Source organism: Sciurus vulgaris (assembly GCF_902686455.1).
Source record: "Sciurus vulgaris genome assembly, chromosome: 1".
Taxonomy (NCBI): Eukaryota; Metazoa; Chordata; class Mammalia; order Rodentia; family Sciuridae; genus Sciurus; species Sciurus vulgaris.
The window spans coordinates 1,378,801-1,402,736 of record NC_136461.1 but is presented as its reverse complement, the minus strand read 5'-3'; the positions used below and the strand labels follow the sequence as shown (position 1 = coordinate 1,402,736).

The 23,936-nt window shown below is 56.4% G+C and overlaps 1 protein-coding gene across 1 annotated transcript in view; it reads left to right on the top strand.

Annotated features, from left to right (window-relative positions):
* The first annotated feature begins 633 nt into the window (after window positions 1–633).
* The window catches only part of MMEL1 (membrane metalloendopeptidase like 1), a 29,571-nt gene continuing 6,268 nt past the window's right edge, over window positions 634–23,936 (top strand). Inside the window, exons 1-11 of the mRNA XM_079148522.1 lie at window positions 634–891; window positions 2,561–2,715; window positions 15,221–15,298; window positions 15,746–15,805; window positions 16,584–16,745; window positions 16,916–16,996; window positions 18,371–18,466; window positions 19,003–19,121; window positions 19,550–19,615; window positions 20,695–20,829; window positions 20,912–21,001. Of these exons, the coding sequence (XP_079004648.1) occupies window positions 2,571–2,715; window positions 15,221–15,298; window positions 15,746–15,805; window positions 16,584–16,745; window positions 16,916–16,996; window positions 18,371–18,466; window positions 19,003–19,121; window positions 19,550–19,615; window positions 20,695–20,829; window positions 20,912–21,001 (1,032 nt within the window). The 5' untranslated portion in view covers window positions 634–891; window positions 2,561–2,570. The remainder of the gene's footprint in view (window positions 892–2,560; window positions 2,716–15,220; window positions 15,299–15,745; window positions 15,806–16,583; window positions 16,746–16,915; window positions 16,997–18,370; window positions 18,467–19,002; window positions 19,122–19,549; window positions 19,616–20,694; window positions 20,830–20,911; window positions 21,002–23,936) is intronic.

Below are 23,936 nucleotides of genomic sequence, written 5' to 3'. Positions count from 1 at the left end.
CAGTCTTGTGACCTGGCCCTTACGGATGGATGCTCTACAGAGGCCAAGGCCCGTGGATTCTGAGATGGGAGCTGGTTACCTAGTGGATCCTGGAGAAGGGAAAGCCTGTGTCCCACTGGGGCCTCTGTGATCAGAGACCCCCACATCAACAGCAGAGCTGGGGTCCATGGTTCATGCTTTGAAGGCTTGAAAGAGAGCCACAGGTCTGTGCCCGAAGCCCTCCTGGCCCCGGGGTTGGGTCTGAACCTACTGTTCCCTGCCAGCAGTCAGAAGCTGCCAAGTCCCACACTAGTATCTCTGGGTGGGACCCTCCCTGGCAGCCTTGTCCACCCCCACGAGCGGGACCACCCTTGCCGAGAGGGATCACCCTTGCCGTATGCCTAGCAAGGCCCCCATAACCCACCACGCTGTTAGAGACTGAAGGGAAAGGATGCCAGGGAGGTAGCTGCAAAGCCCTTGCAGGCAGCTGGGGACAGAAAACCCCGGCCAACATCTCTGGAGCAGGTAAGCAGGGAAGGCAGAAGGGGCTGGCTTTCCTGCCCAACCACTCTGTGGACTGAAGGGTCAAGGACTGAAGGGAGTGAGAGGAGAGAGGGCTCGGGAGGCCAGGGCCGAGGGCCCTGGGCAGCGCACCCCTCAGCAAGGAACCCCACCGCCGGGAGCTGCATCTGCCCCTCCCCCACCCCAGCCCCCATGGAACTCCCCGGCTCGGAACCGCCTCCAGGGAGCCGCCCTGCATCACAAAGGACCCCCAGGAAGTCGCTCAGTGTGACCTCCCAGCGTGGCCCCACCTGACCTGCCTTCTACCCAAGCCCACTTTCTTGGCCTGACTCAGCCCAGCCCTGGGTGTCCTGCGCCAGTCCCGAGTGGTAGAACAGTGAGGCCTGCTGAGTAAGTGCCTGTTTGGCGGGCTTTCCTGGGTGGCACCTTGAAGACCCTCCCTGTGCCAGCCCAGCTCTTGCAGGACAGGCGGGCGTTTCCTGCATGGCTCCACCTGCACCTGGGCAGCAGCCTCTCTGGCACAGGACGCAGTCCTTGCCAGAAGGTTCCTATGTCCCCCCCATGTGCAGTGGCCAGCCTGGAACAGGCTGCAGAGCTGAGGCTAGGGCAGGTCTGGGCTGGGCAGGGCTCAGGATGACTCCAAGATGTGGTTTCAGCAGCTGGGGGACAGGCTATTCTGGGAGCAGCAGGGACCCTGGAGGAAACTCCAAGGGCACGGGGCACATCAGCACCAGGTTCTGGTTCATCCCAGGGGAGGCTCCAGGCGGGCACTGGATTGGGGACCCCTGTGGGTCAGAGGAGGCTCAGGTGGAACCCAGAGCCAGGAGACTGAGGGAGAAACAGACAAGCTGGCCACGTAGCCTTCCTGGGGACTGACCTGCTGTTCCCAAGCCACCCCCCTAGGTTGGGTCATTTGGCAGGTGATAAGAGACACACATGAGCCTCCCAGTGAGTCAGGATGAGGACTCAGGCTGAGCCCATGTGCGTCCCAGTGAGAACCCTGAACTCAGGCACAGGGCTCTCAGCGGCTCACAGGACCTGCCCGCGGCAGGACCGGGCATGTCCCTCACTTGTCCCAAGTGCTCCACCTTCCCGTGCGGGTGAGGCCAGGGCACCAACACATCAGGTGTGCGGTTGTGTTTAAGGAGGGCAGCCAATTGTCCCCAGGCCCCCGGCAGCAGCAGCCAGGGATGCACTCACCACACACTCAGGCACAGCCCTGTGAACACACGTGCACAGTCACACGTGCTCACACTTGCACACACGTGTCCCAGGAGCACAGACGGACCTGAGCCTGCAGCATGCTGTCCCTGCTTGCCAGCCCTCAGGTCAGCCCACAGCAGCAACCTGTCCCCAGCCTGTGTCCTCGCTGCTGCCCACTCTCTGCCTGGCTCAAGAAGGTGTCCCCTCGGTGCTGACAAGATATGGGAGGTGACCAGAGCTGCACCCAGCCAGGTGGCTGCTGGGGCTGGGCTTCAAGGCTCTCTGGCCCTGCTGGTTCTTTCCTGCCCTGTGTGGTCACCACTGGTGCTGATCATTTATGTCCCCTTCTCATGCTCCTGGGCTCCAGCAGGAAAGATGGGCAGAAAGCGCAGTGGCCCAAGCCACCTCCCTGACCCAGCACCCAGGCTCAGAGTCCCAGGACGGCCCTGACCACAAATAGCCAGGCAGGCTCTGCAGCAGAGGCCCCTCAACAACGCAGCAGCTGAGCCCCCTAGGTCCAGAGTGCAAATCCCAGCTGTGAACAGCAAGGGTCACAAGACCAGCCCCTGCTTGCCAGAGTGGCCCAGAGGGAAGCTGACCTCGAGAGGAGCCTGCCGCCGTGGCCAGCCTGCAAGGCCTTCCCCACCACAGGGTGCCCCCCGGCACTCAGAGGCTGCAGCTCAGGGCCAGAGCAAGAGCCCTGGGACCCAGACACACAGGCCCCGCCAGGCTTGGAAGGGGAGAGGAACTGAGTGTCCCAAAGCCCCAGTTCCCATCAGAGGTCGGGGCCTCAGAGCCGCACCCCCTCTCCCTGCCCTTGGCTGGGGGACGCTCAGCCGTGCGCGTTCCCATCCAGAGTGTTGCTGATGGGGAAGTCGGAAAGCCCAGTGGGGATGGAGAGAGCCGGCCAGTCGGAGCAGAAGCGCCGAGGCTTCCTGGAATGGGGGCTGCTGCTGCTGCTGCTGCTGGTGACCGGGGCCCTGGTGGTCCTGGGCGTCCTCTACAGCAGAGGTGAGTGAGGACTCTGCACCAGCACCCGCTCGCAGCTGCACACCACCACCCCACCTGCCCCAGGGCCTGCGTGCCCCCCGTGGGGCATGAGGGGCTACCCAGATCCCAAAGGCTCCCAGGGCCTTGCCGCCGGCAGCCGAGACGGTGCAGGAGGGACACTGACCTGCAGGGAGCCAGGGGCCCCTTTCAGAAAGCTCTGCTGTCACAGCTGCGTCTGCGGGCTCTGCGGGCTCTGCGGGCTCTGCCTCCGCCCCCTCTGCCTCTGCAGGACTCCTGGATGCCGCAGACAGACCCCCACCCCGCCCCAGCCAACCAGCCCCCTCCCTGGCCTTGGCCGCGCAGCTTGCCGAATACAGCTGCAGTTCCTGTCCAGCCCAGCAGGAGGAGCCCAGGCTCCTGAGCTGGGGTCCCTCCCCTGCGCCCGGCCAGCTCACCTGGCTGCTTTCTCAGTGCCTGCAGTCCAGAGGAAGGGATCTGCCAGGATCCACCCCTGCCCTGCCAGAGGCCCCCGTTGCACTCACTGGAGCCCAGTGGCTTCTGAGACAGACTCTGCTGGCTGCAGGACAGTGGGAGGGGGCCAGGCTGGGCACCCACAGAGATGGAGGTGTGGTCAGAACTGCCCTCCATGGACCCTGGGCTGCCCCAGGAGCCCCTTCTCCTTTGCTGTCCCCCACAAAGACCTGGGCAGAGGAATCAGGAGGCTCCCCTTCACATGAAGTGGGACCAGGCATCAGGCAACGCTGGTCAACACGCCGCCCTGCCCCAGCCCAGCGCTCACCCCTCTGAGCCTGAGGTGCCCTGCACATGGCAGGTGGTGCTCACACACCCAGGGCTGGGGGCTGTCGCTGTGGGCAGGCAAGGACACAACGCCGCAGGTGGAGTGTTTGCCTGGCCTGGCTCTAGGAACAGGGCAGCATGCCCACGTCACTCAAGGTTCCCTCAGGGGCCACCATCCATGGCTGGGCCGCTGATCCTGCAGAACACAAGTGGGTACTGCCTGAGAACAGGGTGGGCATCCACAGACCAGGGCTGCCCTGCAGGACCCTCGTGGAGTGGGGCTGCTGCCTGGCGGTCACGTCTGGCCCCCCAGGACCTCCTGCAGGAGTAGATGGGCACTGCCAGCTCCAGGAGCAGGAAGCTGACCCTGGGGGTCCAGAGCCCAGGGAACCTGTGTTCAGGGCTCTCTGGGCTCAGAACCCCTGGTTTTGAGGCTTACAGGAAACCCCCACACCCTCAGCTACAGGGTGCCAGGGGCCCCCCTCTCCTGCCTCTGCCGGAACCCACTCTGCAAGAGGAGAGACCCTCACTCCTCGAAGTGCATAGGTCCCCAGTGAGGTCTCTGTCTCTGAACCTCCACCCCCATCTCTTGCCTACCTCTTCCTGCCCCTCCTGCATACTGGGCTCTTGGACAACTGGGGTCTTCCTGGCCCTCCAGGCCTTGGAGCTGCAGTCACTGCTCAGCAGTGACCCTGGTCCCCCAGGGGTGACCCAGGCTAACCTTGACCTCAGTCCCAGATGAGGAGTGGGTAGGAGTTTCTTCGTGCAGCCTGTTCATCCTTCATTTCCAGGTATTCTCTCCCATTTCCATTGTGAGCTTTTTCTTGAGTGATTTGGATTTATCTCTTTAATTTCTAGATGCATGTGAGTGTTTAGCTACCTACCTAAATTATTACCGGCTTCTGGCTTAATTGTGCTGTTGCCAGAAGCCCCGGTTCATGCTATTCTTGGTGATGTTCTCTGGCGCTGACTGGGGCTAGCCTAGGACTGACTCTGGGTCAGTCTCAGTAGTCCAGGTGCCCTTGTGGGACACACCAGCCCTGGATGTCAGCTGAAAGTGTTCCTCAGTGGTCATGAGATCCAGAAGTCCTCTGGTTCTTGCTGTCTTCATTCTCTTGATCTTCCAGTTATTGGGAGATGCGTGTGTGTGTGCAAATAGTGCATTCAGAAATTGCGGGTTTTCTGTCAGTTTATGCGTCTCAGATGTTTAAGGCTATATTGTCACATGGACACAAATTTAGAAAAGAGTACAAGCTTGGTTCTGTAAATGTTATACGGTTTCATCTTTAGATACACAAAGAGACTCCCTCTATCTTCCTCTAATACCATGTAGCAAGATTCTTGGTGTTGCTCTCTGCCCTGCATTCTCTTCTGTTTGAGTCCTGCTGTCTTGCATGAACATGCATTCCTCCATGGCATTCGCTGGTCTATCCTTTCCATTCTTTTCTCTTCAAACCCCATGTGCTTTGCATCAGACGTGCCTCTGGCAGGGCTGCATGGACTTTGTCTTTCACTGGAGGATTTTCTGTTGTGTTCACAACATTTCTCTGTTGTATTCCCCTGCGCTTCTGATGCCTGTCTTTGCTCTTCTCTTGTCTTTTGGATGGATCTGTTATTACTCACTCCATTTTCCCTCAACTCACTTGGGACCTTTATATTTCTGTCCTTTGGAGGGCTATCTTAGATTTATTCACTTCAATTTTTGGTTATCGAGAAGGTCACAGATAAACCTTCTTATAAGGAAGTCAGCATCACAGTACTGTGCCCCAACCCCTACCCATCCTGGAATCCCGCTCCACAGAAGCCACCGTGTTCTTCCTCTAGTGCCAAGGTTGACAAACAATGGCCCTCTGCCTGCTTTTGTAAGTAAAGTTTTATTGGGACACATCAGCACCTATTCATTCATGCCCTGTCTGTGGCTGCTGTTCTGCTAGCTGGCAACAGTGAGTAGGGAGGTGGTGGCCATGCACGGCCACAGAGCCTGGAATGGCTGCCACTGGCCCTTCACAGAAACACTGGGGCGTCTGGAGTCGCCACCTCCTCTGCGCTTGTTGCATGGTGCAGACTGTGAGCAGGCACCTGACTTCCAAGTGAACAGCCCCCCTGGGCACCTACTCTCCAAACCCAGCAGCATGAGCGTGGGTGGTCTCCATAATACCTCTGTGCCTCAGTTTCCTGCTGTAAAGTGGAAATGATAGGCATGCCTGCACGAGAGCCTCATTTGAGGGTTCGATGGTGTCCTACACCGGTGACAACCAGAAATTTCTCCATGGTGCTATTGGTGATCAGATGCCACCATGAAATGTCAGAGCTCACTCCTGCCCATCGGTATTGTTCCTGACCCCTCGTACGAAGGCTCCCAGGTCCCCACTTCCCAACCCAGCATGGCCGTCACTTCCAGTTAAACCCACACTCCCCACTGACCACTCTTTATGGCATGTTTTCAGAGCTGAATCCTAAAGGATGATGAGTACGTTTCCTTTATTTGTTCTCATTTTGTTTCCTTATCATTACTAACTTGTTTAAAGAGTTTTCCTTTTTTCCTGCCAAATTATTCTTATTTCAAGGCCTGTCCTGACCCATCTCAAATAACAACCTTGTGCTTTTTAAAAACAGATTTCAGCTGTGGGAAGCTGTCACAGGCAGCTGGAGTCTAAGGTAACAATAATTCACATTGATGCTCATTGTTAGTCACTCGGGATATAAACCAACAAGGAGGCATTTCTAAATTTCAAAATTATTTTCCTAACCTTTCTAACCTTTCCTCTAAAAGTATTTTTTAAAACTCAAGCAGCTTTTAGTTTTGCACAAGTAGTTATAATTCGCTTTGTCTTTGCCAAAGGTCATAAGCTTGGATCAAAAAGAGGCCCTTCTGACAGTTTCTGACCTGAAACAGCACTTTATCCTTTGTTGCTGTGGGATCCTGGGCGACTTTTAAGAGGAGGCCTTGGGCTGCCTCCCAGGGTGCCCTGCACCTCTGACAGTGTGTCTCCAGAACCACAGGGCATAAGTCCTGCCCCATGTCACGGTGTCCAGGGGGCACTACACAAGGTGGCCTCATTTGCATCTACACACACGTGAGGTGCCGATCCTCCTGCAGAACACCACAAATCCCACATCCGAGCAACGTCACCAGTCCTCCTTCCTCCCCAGCCACCTCCCACGTTTCCTCCTACGGCTCCAGATTCCCACCTGGCCTCCTTTCCTCTCTTCCTGGGAACTTCTTGTAACATTCCGAGGTGGCAGGAGGGCTGCACATGAACCCTGCCCACCTTGCCTGAAAGAGTCTGTGTTCACATCCATTCTGAGAGAGCCCTTCTCTGGGCACAGACTTGTGGGCTGACCAGGTCTTTTCCACCCAGGTCACTCCATTGCTGGCCGTCTCGCATGATTCTGCCGAAAAGTCTGCTGTGTGTCCTACCTTCGTCCCTTTGGTCTCAAAGAGGCTTCTTTTCCTGGCGCCTGGATGAACTTCTCCTGGTTTCCAGCAGTGTGGCTGGGATGTGTCTAGTGAGGTGTCTGTAGGGGTGTGTGTGCAGACCTGGTATCTGTGTTCTCTGGGGTTCTCTGCAATATTTTGGTTTTGCTGTCTTTCACTTACCTTGGAAAATACACATCACCTTATCAGATATTTCTTTCTCTCCCACTTCCTCTCCTCTCCTATTTCTTTCTACTAATTTTCTTTTCTCATAAAAGACCAGGACAGGCCTTTCCCTCTAGAAATACTTGCGCCATGATACTATCTGCCATGAGGTCCTCACCAGAGGCCAAACTCTGGAGCTGATGGAGCTGCCTGTTCTGGACTGTCATCTTCTAAAACTGTGAGCTAAATGAATATCTTTTAAAGCACCCAGCCCATGGTAACTTGCGATAGCAACAAAAAATGAACCGATACCCTCCACTCGTGGTGAACTGCTGTTGCTGATCAGTAGTAGGCTCATGCTGGTGCCTGGCTGGGTCTCTGCTCCAGGCAGGCTGGGTGTGCCCTGCCCCTGTGCCCATATCAGCTGAACTTGGCCTCATGCCCACCTCCCCTCCCTCACTTTTGGCAGTGGACCTCTACTGGAGGTCATTCTAGGCTACTGGGCCCAGGGGTCTTCTGTCCTTCTCCATGGCAGCAGGTGTTTGTTGCCGCTCTCCTGCAGACCTGCAGGATTTCGCCCGGCCTCTGGGGATGGCAGGGTTCACCTTTCCCCAGTGGCTTAAATCTCTCGCTCCCAAAGGAAAGGGTCCTGGCAAGCGGAAGTGGTTCTGTGCCTGTGTCACTGCCAAAGTGGAGGCTGCCTCTCTGTGCCCTGAGGCAGGCTCCCTCCAGTCTTCCAAGAGCTACCCCGTCTTTCTCATATACACCTGACACGGGCCACAGGAGGACCTAGTGGATGCTCAAAGGCTCTCGGTTTCCTGCCCCCTTCTTTGGAACATCTCTTACTTCTAGGCCCTGCCAGACGCAAGGTAAAGCTGCTTAACGTCCCAACTTCCCCTGGAGGAGTTTCACACCCTCCAAAATCCCAAAATTTTGTTTTCCCAATTGTCTTAGGACCATGAGTCTTGGATGGGATCCAGGAAAGTGGGGGTTTTTGAAGCCAATCTGGTTTTATCTTATGATTGGGAAGGAAATGATATTCTGCCAGGGTTTTTGACATTCCTAGGGAAAAGGTAGAACTACTCTGCCTGAAATTTTACGTGTATATTTAACTTAGTGAAATATCAAGCAAATTAATATCTCCATTGTTCCTTCCAAACCACACGAGCATTGACTAACTCCTGTCACGCACACTCCGGCTTGTGCCCATGTTGCTGCTGTTAAGGACAACCCAGGAACCAGCAGCCGGTCCGGCGCCTGTGTTCACAAGACGCCAGGCGACTCATCTGCACACTGAGGTTTGGGGAGCCTTGGTTTGGGAGGAGTTCACCAAGCTTGCCTGATAATTGGAATACCCGGGGCAATTGTTAAGCCTGTCAGTCTGCTCGGGCTTTAAGGAACGCTGTGGGCTGGGCGACTTCAGGAAGAGAGTGCTTCTCCTCACAGTTCTGGAAACTGGAGGCACAAGACCAGGGTGCCAGCCAGTTGGGTCTTGGTGCGGGTGCCCTCTGCGGCTTGCAGAGGCCCCCTCTCGGTGCACTCTCCTCTGGGGGACACAGCAAGCTCTGGTGTCCCTTGCTCTTCTAAAGGGATACCGTTTCTACCCAGTAAGGGCCCACCCTTCTCTCACTTGCCCTTTATCTCCCTCAAAGGCCCCGCCTTCAAATACAGTCCCCTGGGGCCTTCAGCATATGAACCTGGGCAGATGCGAGTATTCAGCTCATCACGGGCCTCAACCTGGAGGGCCCAGGAATCTTCAAAAGCAAATCTCCAAACCTTACTACAACCAGCACCTTAGGCACAGTGGGAAGCCCTACTCTAAAATAGTAAATTGGCGGTGAATTCTTGACTTTTGCTGACATGGAATTAACTCAGCTCAGCATTCATCCTTTGGTGACAGTTTAGCTGGTTAGCAAACTGGGCCTGACCCCTCTGTGTCCCGGGGTAGCACTGCTGCCTTCTGACTGCCTCAGCTGCTTTCAGAAAACTGCCGTGGATCTGATCATCCCTCTTCTGTCAGGTGAGCCGTCTTTTCCCTTTGAGTGGTTTCCTCTACCTCTGCTGTTTTGCATGTTTCCTGTGAGATATCTGACTACAAGATTCTTTGCCTTTGTTCCACTTTGGATTTGCTGTGAACCCTGAATTAGTATGTTCATTAGTTGTGGAAGACTTAAGCCACCATCTTTTTGGACAGTGTTGTCTCTCACATCATCTCTAAAATTCTGGTTACATATAAGCTCATTTTTTCTCACTCTGTCCTCCGGTTCTCTCTCTACCCTTCTGTCATTGTTTTGCACCTCTTTGACTTTGTCCCACATTCCAGGTAAATTCTTTAGAACTACGTTTCAACCCACTAAGTCTCTCTGCAGCTTAACCCATCTATTTTGGGTTTGTGTTTGTTTATAAACCTCAACAACTACAAGGTTTTATGTCCAGAATTTACAACTGATTCCTTTCCAAATTGATTTTTTTAAAAATATTTTAATATTTTTAAAAAATATTTTTGATTATTTTCTTTAAGTATTTCAAACATAATTGTTTTTCCACATCAGTTTGCTATTAAAGCTTCAAATCCACCCCAATTCCCACTGGCACAAGACAATCATTTAACATGATACATCTGGCTTTTGGCTGGGGTCAGGTTCAGTTGAGGTAGCACTGTCCTGTGGGAATTTCATCCATCTCCAAGGATGTGGGCATGTTCCTCCCATGGAAGTGACAGAAATTCAAGAGGACAAGTGAAAGAACACAAGACCCTGCAGGGCCCGGAACTGGAACACTGCCACTCCACTCCCACCCATCCCGTTGACTGGAGCAAGCCACACCTGTAACCCACAGTTGAGAGATGTCAAGTACCCTCTGCCCATCAGTGGGAGCGATGACAGAGTCTCATGGCCGAGACACAGATGCAGACAAAAGTGAGGATTTGAGGATGCCATTCTCTGGATCAGACAGTTCAAAGTCCAAAACACCTGGGCTCTCCTTCTGCTGTTTTCTGTTTCTCACTGGGAGATTTTCTTTTCATAAACATAAGTCCACATCCAAATTGGCTTTATCTCTGGGACTCTGTCTCCTGTGGACTGAGAAAGTTTCCCTCTGGGAGTACATGTTTATTTCCACGGGGACCTTGGGATGCGACCAGCCTGGGACGTGCTGCATGCTGAGTCCCAGCGTGAGTTTCCCCAGCCACACAAGACGTAAGCTGGTTCCCCGGGCCTCATGGCAACCAGCCTGTGGTTGTAGCTTCTCAGGGGAGTTTTCGCATCAAAGCTCTGTGTAGATTAGGGAGTGGGGTAAGAAACAGAGACAGAGAGGAAGAGGAGACATTAAATTACTCAACTGGAGGTCTCAATTCAAAAAATTTGGAAACCTTATGGAAAACAAACTTTCAGAGGGAATATCAAAACTCTTTTTAATATTGTGTCTATGAAATAATTGGCATAACGCGGAAGCTATTTAAACCAATGTAAAGGACAAAGAGAGGATATATCCACTGGACATTAAGGAAAAGCTCTCCTCCCTGGAGAGCCTGCGGGAGTCTCCCTGGCCTGTGGGGACTGTTGGCCTTGCTTCCTGGTAGCCAAATTTTAGCCTCAGAGGGACACTCCACTCCTCTTCGACCATTGTATCCAGGGGTCAAACTGCTTTCATTTTCCTCTTGGAAGAACAGAAATTTTGAGTGACAGTATGGGGCCTGGAAGTCCAAGCTCAGCCACCTGCTGGGGACGTGACTTTGGTGTATCTCCCCAGGTCCCCTCAACTCCCCTCAAGTGGGAAGTGGCTTCTCATGACAGTTAGCGGGATTCTGTTTGTTACAGGTGACTTGGGAAAACATGCCTCTCTCCTCACTCAGCTCTGGAAACATGGCCTCAGGAGCACAGCGTGTCCTCACGTCACTCCAGAGCTGCAGTTCCTAAACCCCCAGGACTTCCCTCCACAGGAGGCTGGGCAGCCACCTGGGGAACGCAGGCACTTCCCGCTTCAGCTCCAGCTCTGGCTGCCTGACCAGACTGGAAACACCAGCCAGCAGCATCGCCTGGCTCCCCAGAACTCTCCACTCCCTCCCTGTACCCCTCGTGCTGGTCACTCCTTCCCACTGTGCTGGGACCGGCTGCTTTTGCATTCTCGCAACACAAAGACAGTACTTTTTGTAGTGCACAGCTGGCAGGCAGACTCCCTCAGGTTTTGTCTGAAATGTCTCTGTTTTACTTTCATCTTTGACCTGTGTTTTCTCTGGGCATAGGATTCTAGGCTGAGTTTGCTAGTTTTCTTTCAAGCGCTTGAAGGTCTGCTCCATTGCCTCCTGGCCACCATTGTTTCTGGTGAGAACTCACTCATCGTTCTTATTGTGGATCCCCTGAACACAATTCTTTCCTCTCTGACTGCTTCTAAGGATTTCCAGGATGGCATGAAATTGGAATGAATAGTGTGTCGCTTTTGCCGACTACCTCCTTTCACTTAGCAATATACATTTAAGAGTCATGCGTGTATTTTTTTGTGACTTAATCGCTTATTTATTTTTATTGCTAAATAATAATCCATTGTGTGGATGTGGCAATTTGTCTACTATTCACCAACTGGAGGACGTCTAGGTGGCTACTGGTTTATGTAAATTATAAATAAAACTGCCATAGACATTCATGTGCAGGGATTTTTGTGGCGATATGTTTTTAAATCCATGGGTAAACACCTAGGAGTGTGGTGGCTAGATCATATTCTCAGACTAAATTTAGTTTTGTCTGTCTTCCAAAATGATTGTGCCTTTTTGCATTCCCACCCACAGTGAGCGTCCCTGTGGCTCTGCGTCCTTGCCAGCAGTTGGCATCGTTGGACTTGCTTTTCATTTAGCCACTCTGATAGATGCACTGTGGTGTCTCCTTGATGTTGAAGTTCACAGTTCCTTCGTGGGAAGTGAGGCTGAGCGGCTTTTCATGTGCATGTCTTCCACTGCGTACGTCCTTTGGTGAGGTGTCTTGTCAGGTCTTCCACCCATTTTCAGCTTGTTTGTTTTCTTATTCTAGAGTTTGAAGCATTCTTTGTACATTTTGGATAAAAGTGTTTTGTCTGATGCACGTTTTTTCTGACTATGTGTTATCTTTTTATTCTCTTAACAGGCCTTTTGTAGAACAGAAGCTTTTAAACTTAATAATATCGGATTACATTTTTCCTTTTTTGGATTGTGCTATTTATGTCACATTTTTAAAGTCATTACCAAGCCCGAAGTCACACATCTATTCTTCCATATTTTCTTTGGACATTCTAGAACGCTGTATTTTAAATTGGTGTTGTGGCTTGTTTTGAGCTGATTCTGTGTCCAGTGGCCTTTGGTCTCACACCTGCTGGAGAAAGGATGGTCCTCTCTCCATTGTACGACCTCTGCTCCTTCACTTGTACATTTGTGGGTCTACCTCTGGGCTCTCCGTTCTGCTCCACTGACCTGTTTCTTTCCACGTGCCTCTTCTGCTGTTGTGGGTAACATGTAGCCTTAGGGTAGGTTGTGTGATCAAGTGGCGTGACTCTTCCCACTTGGCTCTTCACTATTGTGTCGGCTAGCCTAGACCTTTGCCTTTCCATGCAACCTTAGAACACTTTGTCCGTATAACAAATGGCTTGCTGAGACTCGGACTGGAATTGTGCTGACCCTGTAGACCAAGCCGGGAAGAAATGAAGTCTCAATGATATCAATCCTCCACCTCATGGTACAGACTCTCCCCATTCGATTAGATGTGTGATTCTTAAAATGATGTTTGACAGCCCCACCTATAGGTCCCACATACCTAGATTTATACCTAAATTTCTCAGTTTTGGGGGCTATTTTACATGGCATCACCTCCTAACTTTGAATTTCAATTGCTTATTGGAATGTCTGGGCAAGCAATTGGCCTTGGACCCCTGACCTTGCTACAGTCTCTAGTTGCGGGAGTATTTTGGTGATTCCTTGGGACTTTCTCCCTAGAGGATCACGGCATTTGAACACAGGGAGAGCTCTGTTGCTTCCACTCCCGTTGTTTGCCCCTGGTTTCTTATCCTCCCCATGTTGACCCAGTAGGACCGCAGCAGGGCGCCGGGCAGGACTGGTGATGGAGGACGTCCTTGCTCACTCCCCCTCCTTACCTGTGATGTCAGCTCCAGGCTTTCGGGTTCCCTCCCTTCTGTGTGACTGCTTTCCCTCCGCGTTCCAGTCTGCTCGCTCTACTCTGACCTTCACGTGCTACTGTGGGTCCTTCGCCATGTGCAGTGCCCCAGCTGTGACATCCATTCTCCATTCCTGGGGGAAGCAGAAGTCTCCCTTTCCGACAAGACTGCTGCGTAGACGTCACGCTGCTGCAAAGGCCTTGCTGGCTGTGACAGCTGGCATCCAGGAATTCACTTCTTTTCACCATTTTGGGTTTTTTTCTTGTTCCTGGGCCACGTTTTCCCACTTGCTCATGCAGGCGACTTCTCTCAGCTTCCCTGCCCTGCCTGCAGACCCCACCATGCACTCTGCAGGCAGGTGGCTCCTAGGACCCCCACCCCACACACCAGCCCACACACAGGTGCAGAGCAGCATAAAGTCCCCCACCTGTGAGCCGCCAGGTGGGCAGGAGCAGCCAGAGGCCTCTGCTCTCCTGGAAAGGGCTCTCCCTTTCTGGAATCTGGTTCCTTATGCCTCCACCATTGCCTGGTGGGTTTCTAAAAACTCCTGCACGGTGGCAAGACGTTCACCTTGGTAGGGTGGGCGCCACAGTCTGTAGAAGCCCTTTCTCCTCCTAGTCACCTCTTTGGATGTTTTAGTCAGCTTTTTCGCTGCTGTGACTAAGAGGATCTGACCAGAACAATTGTAGAGGAGGAAGAGTTTATTTGAGGACTCACAGTTTCAGAGGTCTTAGTCCATGGAAGGCAGCCCCATTCCTCTGGCTCCAGGTGAGGCAGAACATCACGGAGGATGAGTGTGGCAGAGGGAATCAGTTTACGTGATGAGCAGAAGCAGAGACATACACCCCATAGCCAGGCCCCCAGTGAGCCACCTCCTCCAGCCACACGCCACCTGCCTCCAGCTACCACACAGTAAATCCCATCAGGAACTAATGCATTAACTAATTCATAAACTGATCAGGTTAAGGATGCGCCCAATCACTTCTCCTCCAAACCTTGCATGCCTCACACATGAGCTTTGGGGGACACCACATGGAGACCATAACACTGGAGGTCGCATGTCCTTTGGTCCACTCTTTCACTGGGGGTGTGGCCTTCTGAAGCCCAAGGTCCAGAGTCTCCTCCCAAGACTCTTGTTCCTGAGACCAGCAAACACCTGTGGGGCAGTCACAGCAGGTGCCCTCTCACCCCTCTGGCCTGGGGGTTGTGCCTCTTCCCCCTGAAGCTCAGGTTTGCATGAGAGTGGTCCTCCTCACTGGGCAGCATGCAGAGTTTCCTCAGGTTTCCACCAGAGAGGCCCTGAGGGCAGAGCCTCAGAGGCCTCCTCTCTCCAGGTCTGCCCGGCAGGACCATAAGTGCTGGATCACTGGCCCTTGGAGTGTCTGGCCCAAGGAGCACCTGAGGTTTTTGCAGCCTCCAGCACCTTCTGTGCCCAGGGCTGAGCAGAGCAGACCCCGCTCCCCCTCCCCTGGGTCTGTGTGCCTCTTGGGTGGGGAAATGGAGCCACAAGCCAAACCTGAGAGAGGCCAGGCCTGGCTTGCCTGCTCCCCAGTCCAGGGGTTCCACCTTCTGTCCCCTACACTCTCCAGGCAGTTGACAACCCTTTCAGAAGACCCTGTGCTGACCCCTGCTGTAGTGGAGAGGAGGGGAGGGTGTCCTTGCACCTTCAGCAGAGGGAGTGCAAGAGGGTGCAGGGGGTAGAGAGGAGGCTTCCAGGTAGGGGTCACCTCCTCCCTGGTGGGACTCCAAGGAGCTGCCCACCTTGGGTCTGTCCTTGCCGGATGGATGGAGCCTGGTGGGGTGGAACAGGTCAGGGTGGGGCTAGCAAGCCAGGGTCCCCCTCCCTCAGGCCCAGCTGGAGGCAGACAGGAAGACTCCCGGGTGACCCTCCCTCACTGTGGCTGGGGGGGCTACAGAACCCCAGCACTGAAGGGACCCCAGTGCTCCTCAGTAGGCCCGAGGGCCAGGAGCCAAGGCAGGAGGGAAGCTGAGTGCTGTGTTTCTCCCCAGGGAAGCAGCTGCCCGCCTTTGCTAGCCGGCTGTTCTTCTCCCAGGAAGAGAGGACCGTTGTAAAACGAGAGCCCCGAGGTAGCCTTTGCCTTCCCGCCGCCCCAAGGAGGTGGCTCAGCTCTGCAGGCCATGGGCCAGCCCTGGGTCGCAGGAGGGGCGTGGGGAAGAGAGGACGGGGCAAGGCCAGCCCTGAGCACCTACGGGATCAGTGCTTGCTGGGTGCTGCCATGAGGCCTTGACGTGGGACAGGAGCACAGTGGGGACAGCACAGGGGGCTGCCTGAAGGACAGTGAAGCAGGAGAGCATGGCCAGCTTCAGCCCAAGGGGCCTGGCCACCACGGAGGCCAGTGGAGGCAGGGGATGTAAAAGGGGCCCCAGGTCAGTGCACGGGTCGCTCAGGCTGCACTTGGGGAAGACCTGGGCTGGGCTGCAGAAGCGCCCTCAAGGCTGAGGCTGGACTGGCCCCCTCCCAGCCCTGACCACCTGATCTCCCTTCCCTGCACTCACGCTGCTCCTTGCTTGTAGCCATCAAAGAGGCCTCGCAGGCGAAGGAGGTCTGCACCACCTCCGGCTGTGTGATGGCAGGTAAGCGACCCTCCGTGGGGTGGGGCCCCTGCGCCGCCCTCCTCCTGCAGCTGCAGCCCTGTGGCTGCAGGACCCCAGGGAAAGGCCACGCCACTCGGCACAGGCGTCCCCCGCTGGTCTCATGGCTGCAGTTGGCAGATGCGGAGAGCAGGGGTTGAGGGAGGAGTAAGGGAAAGACTCCACCGCTTCAGCCCCAGTAGGAGCTCGTGCCCCGGGTGGTGCTGGCACAAGTCCCCAGGCTCCAGGGGGCCAGAATGCAAGGGAGGGTTCTAGGTGGGGGGTCCTGGGAGGGGCCGGCATGGCCAGCCCACCCAAAGGCACTCTGCAGGGCACCTCAGCACCCCTATCCCCAGCACAGGGACAGCCACCACAACAGGAAACAAACCCCAGACGGGGGCCAAGAGCACCTGATGCTGAGGGGCTTGGGTGCTGGTCAGGAGCCAGGAGCTGGAGCCAGCTCAAGGGCAGGGCCACCACTGGGCCCTCCCAGGAGCCAGGCTCACCTCCACCCATGACCTGAGTCCTGAGGTCAGAAGTGACACAGGGAAGCCAGGAACCTCAAGGTCATGTAGTCAGCGAACAGGAGCCCTAGCACTTGAGTCCGCCCTACTTCAGCCTCACTGTGGCTCAGAGAGGATGACCAGCCCTCCCAGGGGTGCACAGCTATGGCTGAATCTCTAACAGCTGGTTGGGGAGAGTGGGGGAGACTCTGAGCCAAGAGAGTCAAGTCAGGCGTCCACACTCTTCCCCTCTCCTCCTCTGCCCCCGGGACAAGCAGCTGCTAGGATCCTGCGGAACATGGACCCCAGCAAGGAGCCCTGTGACGACTTCTACCAGTATGCCTGCGGGGGCTGGTTGCGGCGCCACGTGATCCCCGAGACCAGCTCGCGGTACAGCGTCTTCGACATCCTCCGCGACGAGCTGGAGGTCATCCTCAAAGGTGGAGAGCAGCCACCTCCTGGGGAACAGCACTGAGCCAGGAACTGGGGCTGGCCAGGTCTCAGGCCCAGGCACTGCCCATGTGTACCAGGAGCTTCGGGGGCACAGGCCTGCTGACCCTGGCCCCAGCAGTCACCGCAGGCCTCTGTCCACATCCTCCTCTGCCCACAGGTGTGCTGGAGAAGCCCACTGCCAAGGACCGGCCAGCAGTGGAGAAGGCCAAGATGCTGTACCGTTCCTGCATGAACGAGAGTGAGTGGGTGCGGGGAGGGGCCGAGGGCCTGCAGTGGGGCTGCTCCTGCAGGCCCAGCCCTGAGAGTGGACACCACCGGGGCTCAGGCCAAAGACCTATGTGCTGTGCCTCCGCCTAGCCCTGGGTCCATAAGGGACCGGCTGTGCGCTGCCCTGTGACGTCACTCACACCAAGACCATGCTCTGCCCAGGCAGCAGGAAGCCAGCAGGGTCCTGCCAAGAGCCCAGGGGAAGCATGCGTGTGTGGGAGTGGGGTGCACATGCACTGCAGTATCTGTGTGTACACACGTGCGTTGTGTGCGTGTGTATGTGCAGGGGTGTGCTGTGTGTGCTATCTACAGGTGCACGTGTGGTTGCTGTGTCTGCTTGTGCACGTGGAGGTATGTGTTGCGGGCAAGACACTGGTTCCTACAGAACGTTCTTGTGCTGGGACACCTGGGCCAGCGCCCCGGATGCTCACAGGGGCTTTCACACCAGCCTCGGGCCCTGCTCTGCCGCGGGCCACACGTGGTGCCAGGGTTCGGGTGGAGTGTGCTTCTAGTGCACCTGACGGTGGGACTCCTTGGACCCAGGCTTTATGGGATTGTCTCCTGGGGACCCCACCCAGCACATCTGGGCCTGTCTCCCCTTCTCCCCATGGACACTGAAGGTCAATGGTCTGGCCAACACCTACAGGCAAAGCAGACCATGCCCACCTTGACTTTGCTTCTGGCCTGAGAGACAGATGCACAGAAGGACAAGGGCCGGTCCCATTTGGGAGTGGAACCCTGATGGGCCAGCTCAGGTGACAGCCCGTGACATCTGGCCCCACACAGCAGGACTTGATTCATGGCTGACACCTTCTCTAATTTTTGTCCTTGCTTCCAACTTAAGATCAACCGGAGCCAGAATGCCCCTGCCAGTCCCAGAGGAGCCCCACGCGCCTGTGCCCCTGCAGGTCCCCAGGCAGCCCCCGCTCCCTGATCTACTCCACATTCCCTGCCTGCCTCTGAGTCTGCCAAACAAGCACAGGGGCGGTCCTTCTCCCTTGGGCTCCCAGGCCTCTGCTTCCCTGGTCTCTGCACTGCCTAGGCTTAGCTCTGGACTTCCACCATCTCTAGTCCAGGGCCCCCTGTGCGGCCCTACCCACCGGGACGCCCAAGGCTGCCGGTTCTGCAGTTCCACCATGACAGTACTGGTCGCCCAGTGGTCACCCTGGTCACACACTGCTTTCCTAGGCTCACTCACCTGCTGTAGCTCCCAGGTCCATGCCCTTGTCCTGGGGCCATGTGCTCCCACCAGTCCCAGACCCTCTGTGCCTGTGCTAGGGTGCTGATCCTGCGAAGGGGTGTTCACTGGGCGTGCGTCGCCATGAGCCCCTCACCCCCTTCTTAGGTGTGATAGAGAAGCGTGACTCTCAGCCCCTGCTGGATGTCCTAGAGGCTGTGGGAGGCTGGCCAGTGATCATGGACAAATGGAATGAGATCAAAGGTGAGGCCAGGCCTGGATGGGACTCCTTGGGGCCCAGGCCCTCCAGGGGAGGCCACCCACCTGTCTTCAGCCAGCTGACCACCTGTTCGGCTGCCAGCCCTCAGGGAGTCCCAAGAGGCCCATCTCTACCAGCATCAACCTCAGGGCCCTGGGAGCAGGCTCCGGCTCCAAGTCAGGGAGTAGGTGTCCTCTGCAACCCGGCTTCCTGTGCTGAACCCTGCAGCTCTGCAGAGGGCACCCTTCCTGACTCCTAGACTCCCAGTTCCAGGCACACCTCCAACTCAGGGGCAGGAGTGACCCACACAGCAGTTAGCAGCCCCCATGCTGCTGCACTGGGGGTCCTGTTGTCCCTGTGGCCTGTCTGGCGAGGGGTGACTCCCTCACCCTCCTGGGCCCACAGTGAGCTCGCCACCCCAAGCTAGGCAAGGTCCCTACACCCTGGAGCTCTGGGCTTAGGAGGCAGATGCCTTGCCTGGCGAGGGCTGGGGTGAGACCCAGGGCCCTGACGGTCTCCAGAGTGGGCGCTGACTCCCCAGGCCCCAAGTGGAAGCTGGAGCAGCAGCTGGCCGTGATGAACGCACAGTTCAACAGGCGTGTCCTCATCGACCTCTTTATCTGGAACGACGACCAGAACTCCAGTCGGCACATCATCTACGTACGCGCTGCACCCGTAGGGGCAGGCTGGGCCTGTGCTTGGCTGGGGGCACTCCCAGGACAGTGGGCAAGAAGACCAGGGCAGGTGGGGGCCTGTGTGCTCAGGGCCCAGCTCCCCGAGCCCTTCCCTGGCTCACACCTGAGCCTCCGGGGACAGACTGCGTGAGCAGGGTTCCTGCTGGTTCTCAGGGACAGGGAGGCCTTGGCACAGGGCAGGAAACCTGAGCTCGGAAGGCCACCGGGGACACTCACAGGTGGTCGCCACTCCGAGAGGCCTGCAGGCCCGGCCTCCCTGCCACTCAGAGCCAGGCTCCCAGAGGCACCTACAGCATCTACTCGGGGTGTGAGCATCCCACTGGGCTCCTGGGAGGGGTATGCCAGGCTCTGGGGCCCCGCCCCCTTGCCCAAGGTCACGCCCTCTGTTTCCAGATAGACCAGCCCACCTTGGGCATGCCCTCCCGGGAATACTACTTCAACAAGGGCAGCAGCAAGAAGGTGAGCTGGGCCCTCCCACCTCGGGGCCTGCTGGGGCCAGGTGCTCCCCTTCGCCACTGACCCTTACAGCCCACAGCAAGCTTCTGTGGCAGCTATGGCGTACAGCCTGGTACTGGGTGTCGGGTGCAGATGCGAGGGCTCACCTTCAATGCCCCCTGCCAGGCACAAGAATACTCAGCCCAGTGGGCAGCCTGTGGGGCAGCCTGTCAGCTCCAAGTGCCCTCCATGCCGAGCGAGGCCACAACAGCACAGGCAGCTGGGCCCTGAGCCTGCATTCTGCTCCTTTATCAAGGAGCTCAGTCAGGAGAGGAGAGACGAGGGTCCAGACAGGCCAGCCAGGGCAAGGGGGCCGTGGCCAGGGGAGAGTCAAAGAGGAGAGAGAGCAGGCAGGAAGGGTGAGGGCCTCCCCGGGAGCAGAGTAGGAAAGGCAGGAGCTGTGGGCGACCCCTGAAGGAAGGCTGGGAGCACGGGCAAGGCTGCTCCCGGTAGAGGTGATGCTGAGCTGGGCCTTGAAGGGTGGGCCAAGCCAGGATGAAGGACAGCCGAGGCCCAAGCCTGGGGCCAAGGGGTCGGGAGAATCCTCAGACAGCAGGAACTCAAGAACCCGGCCCACGTGGCCACCTCGATCAGACCTGCAGGCTGGCACTGATCTGCCTGGTACAGAGTAGTGCAGGGGGCTGGCCTCTCTGGCCCTTTCACCCTGAGGAAAGCCCCTCCCAGGATGGGAGGTAAAAGGAGGGGGTCTCACACAGTCTGGCTGGGGCCCAGCCCCAGGCTTACTCCCACCGCACAGGCCTCAGGCGCCTGCCAGGCCAGCCCTCCGCCCACAGAGGCTGGGGCGTGGGTCACCTGGTCAGAGGGCTGGAATCGGGACGGGACGGCCTGGCGTCAGCTGTCCAGCATGGCCCTGAGGGCAGCACACACGTGTGGGGCGTGGCCTGCCGCGGAGCCGGGGCTGAGGTTGGCCAGAGGAGCTTCCCGGGCTGCTCCACGTCATCGCCCACCCCACCCCACAGAGTGCTCCCTGGTGGCCGAGGCGGCCAAGGCGGCCCAACTCCATCCACGGTCCTTTGGCCCAGGTGCGGGAAGCCTACTTGCAATTCATGATTTCGGTGGCCACCATGCTGCGGAAGGACAAGAAGCTCCCCAAGGACAGCGAGCTAGTGCAGAAGGACATGACGCAGGTGCTGGAGCTGGAGACGCACCTGGCCAACGTGAGGCGGGGCCGGGGACCGGGCCAGGGGTCTTCGGCCAGGCTCCGGCCACCCACCCCACGTGACCCCAGCCTACACGCAGGCCACGGTGCCCCAGGAGGAGAGGCACGACGTCACGGCCCTGTACCACAGGATGGACCTGAAAGACCTGCAGCACAAGTTCTCCCTGAAGGTGAGGTGGCCTGCGCCCGAGGCCAGCCGGCCTGACCTCACCCCCACTGTGCCTCAGTCATGCCCGCCCCACCAGGGACCAACTTGCTGGCACCCAAAGAGAAATGTGCTGAGCACAACCAAGCATAGTGACCGATCCCGGAGGGACAGCAGGGTCGGTCACCTTGTCTCACTCTGAAGGGTAGGGGTGACCCCAGTCTGTCAGGACACCAGCTGGAGGGGCTGCAGACTCTCCTGAGGTCTGCCCCAACCCGGGGGCTCTGCCTCGCCCCTGTGGTGGCTCCCGTGGCCCTCCCCTCCCTGGAGGCCAAGCCTTGGGCCTAGGCTAGGGGCAGCAGAGAGGCAACCCAACTGGGGAGAGGGCAGGGACTTTGCCCCCAGCCCTGCCCACATCTGACCCCCAGCCCTAGAGTCAGTCCACTCCAGCTCCGCCCTGAGCAGCTGGCCGTGGAGCTCGGTGCTGACGGCGCCAGTCCAGGCCCCAGAGGCCCCTGTGCCCCTTCCTGTCACGGCCGCGTCGCCTCACCAGAGCAGCCAGGGCCCTCGCCTCCCCACGGGGAGCTCAGCACAGGCACGTGGCACCTGGTGGACCCCAGACTCTGGTTCTGCACCTTGAGGAGACCCCCATGCCTGCGTCTAGCGCAGTGACAGCTGGCGGTGCTGAACCCTAGGAAGGCAGCAGCCTGCGCCCTGGCCCACTACTGGGCCTGGGTCTCTCTCCCAGGAGTGGCGCTGCCTGGTGGGAGGGGCGCAGCCAGCGTGCAGGGCAAGTCCGGGCCTCTCCTGTCATTCACAGTCCCCACTCCTCGCCAGGCCTGGGGGGCACCCACCTTTCTTCTCGGCTTGCCTTTGGGTTGTGTGGCACTGCATCTGGGTCTAGCCCAGCCTCCCTGACCCACTGGCCGAGGCTGCCTCTTCTGAGAAGCATCTGCTCGAGTCCCTTGCCCGCCATCCTGCCAGCTGCCCGCTTTTCTCTTGCTGCTTCTTGGAGCTTTTTGCTGCTCAGATGCCACCCCTGGGTGGTCAATGTCCTCCACGAGGCAGCTTGCTTCCCCACGCCACAGCAGGCCCCTTCTTCTATGGAGGGTTTGAAATCGCCCAGTTTATCAACTTATCAAAGGCGTAGCAATCTCTCTCTGTGGCCAATATTCTAGTGTTCTGTTCAGAAAGTCTGCCTGACCTCCAGGGCGTCCAGGGCATCCAGGCCTGCAAACAACCCTGAATTGATTGGCAGCCAAAGGGAGACAGAGGGGTTGTTTGGTTTCTTCCTTAGGGATCCCGTGGCCTGACATTTCGCTGATAAGATGCCCCCTTAACCATTGTGAGCACATCTTTGGTGTAAATCCAGTGTCTGTTTCTGGACATTCTTCTGTTCCACTGGTCTCTGTCCATATGCCAGCCACTGAGGAGTTGGTTCTTGGCAACTTGGTTCTTCAGGACTCTCTGTATTGTCCAGGAATGGCGGTACATGCCTATAATCCCAGCACCTCTGGAGGCTGAGGCAGGAGGATCCAAGTTCAAGGCCAGCCCCAGCAACTTAGCAAGACCCTGTCTCAAAATAAGAAATTTAAAGGGCTGGGGGTTCAAGCCCCAGTACAATATTGTTCTGGATCCTTTGCATTTTCATATGAAACCTTAAATCAGCACAGAATCCCTGCTAGGATTCTGCTAGGAACTGCTTTGGATCTCCACACCAACTTGAGGAAGACCAACAGCTCGCCCATGCCATGTCTTCCAATGCATGAGCCTGATAGAGGCTTCCATTTATTCGCGACTCGTTCCTTTGAATGGGTTCTGTGGTGTTTGATTTCAAGGTCCTACGCAGCTGGTGTCAGGTTTATTCCAGGTGTTGCTTCGCGTGTCATGGCGCGGAGCTCTCTGTGAGTCGCCTCCTGGTTGCTGCTAGCTTGTTAAACACCAGCAGCAGTTTGACTCAGTTCACTTATTAGTCCTAATAATGCTCCTGTGGATTCTCAGACTTTATATCCACGGAATCCCGCCATTTGTGGAAACACCGTGTGTGAAGGGTCCCCTGTCAGTTCTTGTTGGTGCCACTTGGCCCTGGCTGGACAAGTCGGGCCATTCTCTGCCGGGTTCAAGTCGTGGTGGGGACACTGCCTGCAGCCCTGGGGTCAGGCGGCCTGGCCGCACCTCAGCACGGCTGGCCCGCTATGGAGTTCTTCCCATTGTAGCTGGGGCTGTTGGTAGATTTCCCAAGAGTCTTACAAACAGTGATGGAAATTTTACCAAATGCCCTTTCTGCATCTATCAGAGTTATCATGTGAGTCTCTTCCTTTACGCAGTTACCATAGTGAATTATACTGACTTGATTTTGAAATGTGACACCAACCTTGTAGTCCCCGAACAGCTGGCCTGTGACATAGGTACACCTTTTACTACTGGGATGAGCTGCATTCTGTTTGCTGGTATTTTGCTTAGAATTTCAGTATATTCTTTGATAAACAACACTGGTTGTTGTTTTCTTATTATGCCCTTACCTTGCTACCTTAATACTAAGGTTATTTTTGGCCCTATTAATCGAGTTGAAAAGGTTTTTGGTTTTTTTTTTTCCCTCCTCCCTGGAAAGTCTGAGTAAGAATGACAGCATGTTTTTCCTAAATGTCAGATGGAATGCACTGGAAATACAGATGGGACTGGAAATTTGTCTGGGGGACTCTTCCAAATGAAAGATTCAGTTTACTTAACCTGTGAGACCACTTTTAGTTTCTGCTTGTTGTTTTCACTGTTATTTCTCACAGGGATTTTATTGATTGCACGTAACTTTTACATGGTTCATGCACTCTGGCCTGTTCTGGGTCCCTCGGCTCTTGGACAGCCACCTGCTGGCTCCCGATTCCCAGTGCCTGCCCTGCCCTCCTCCTCCGGGCACTCCCTGGTGGGGCTGGGTCTCCTGGGTGCCCAGGAGCTGTCTGTCT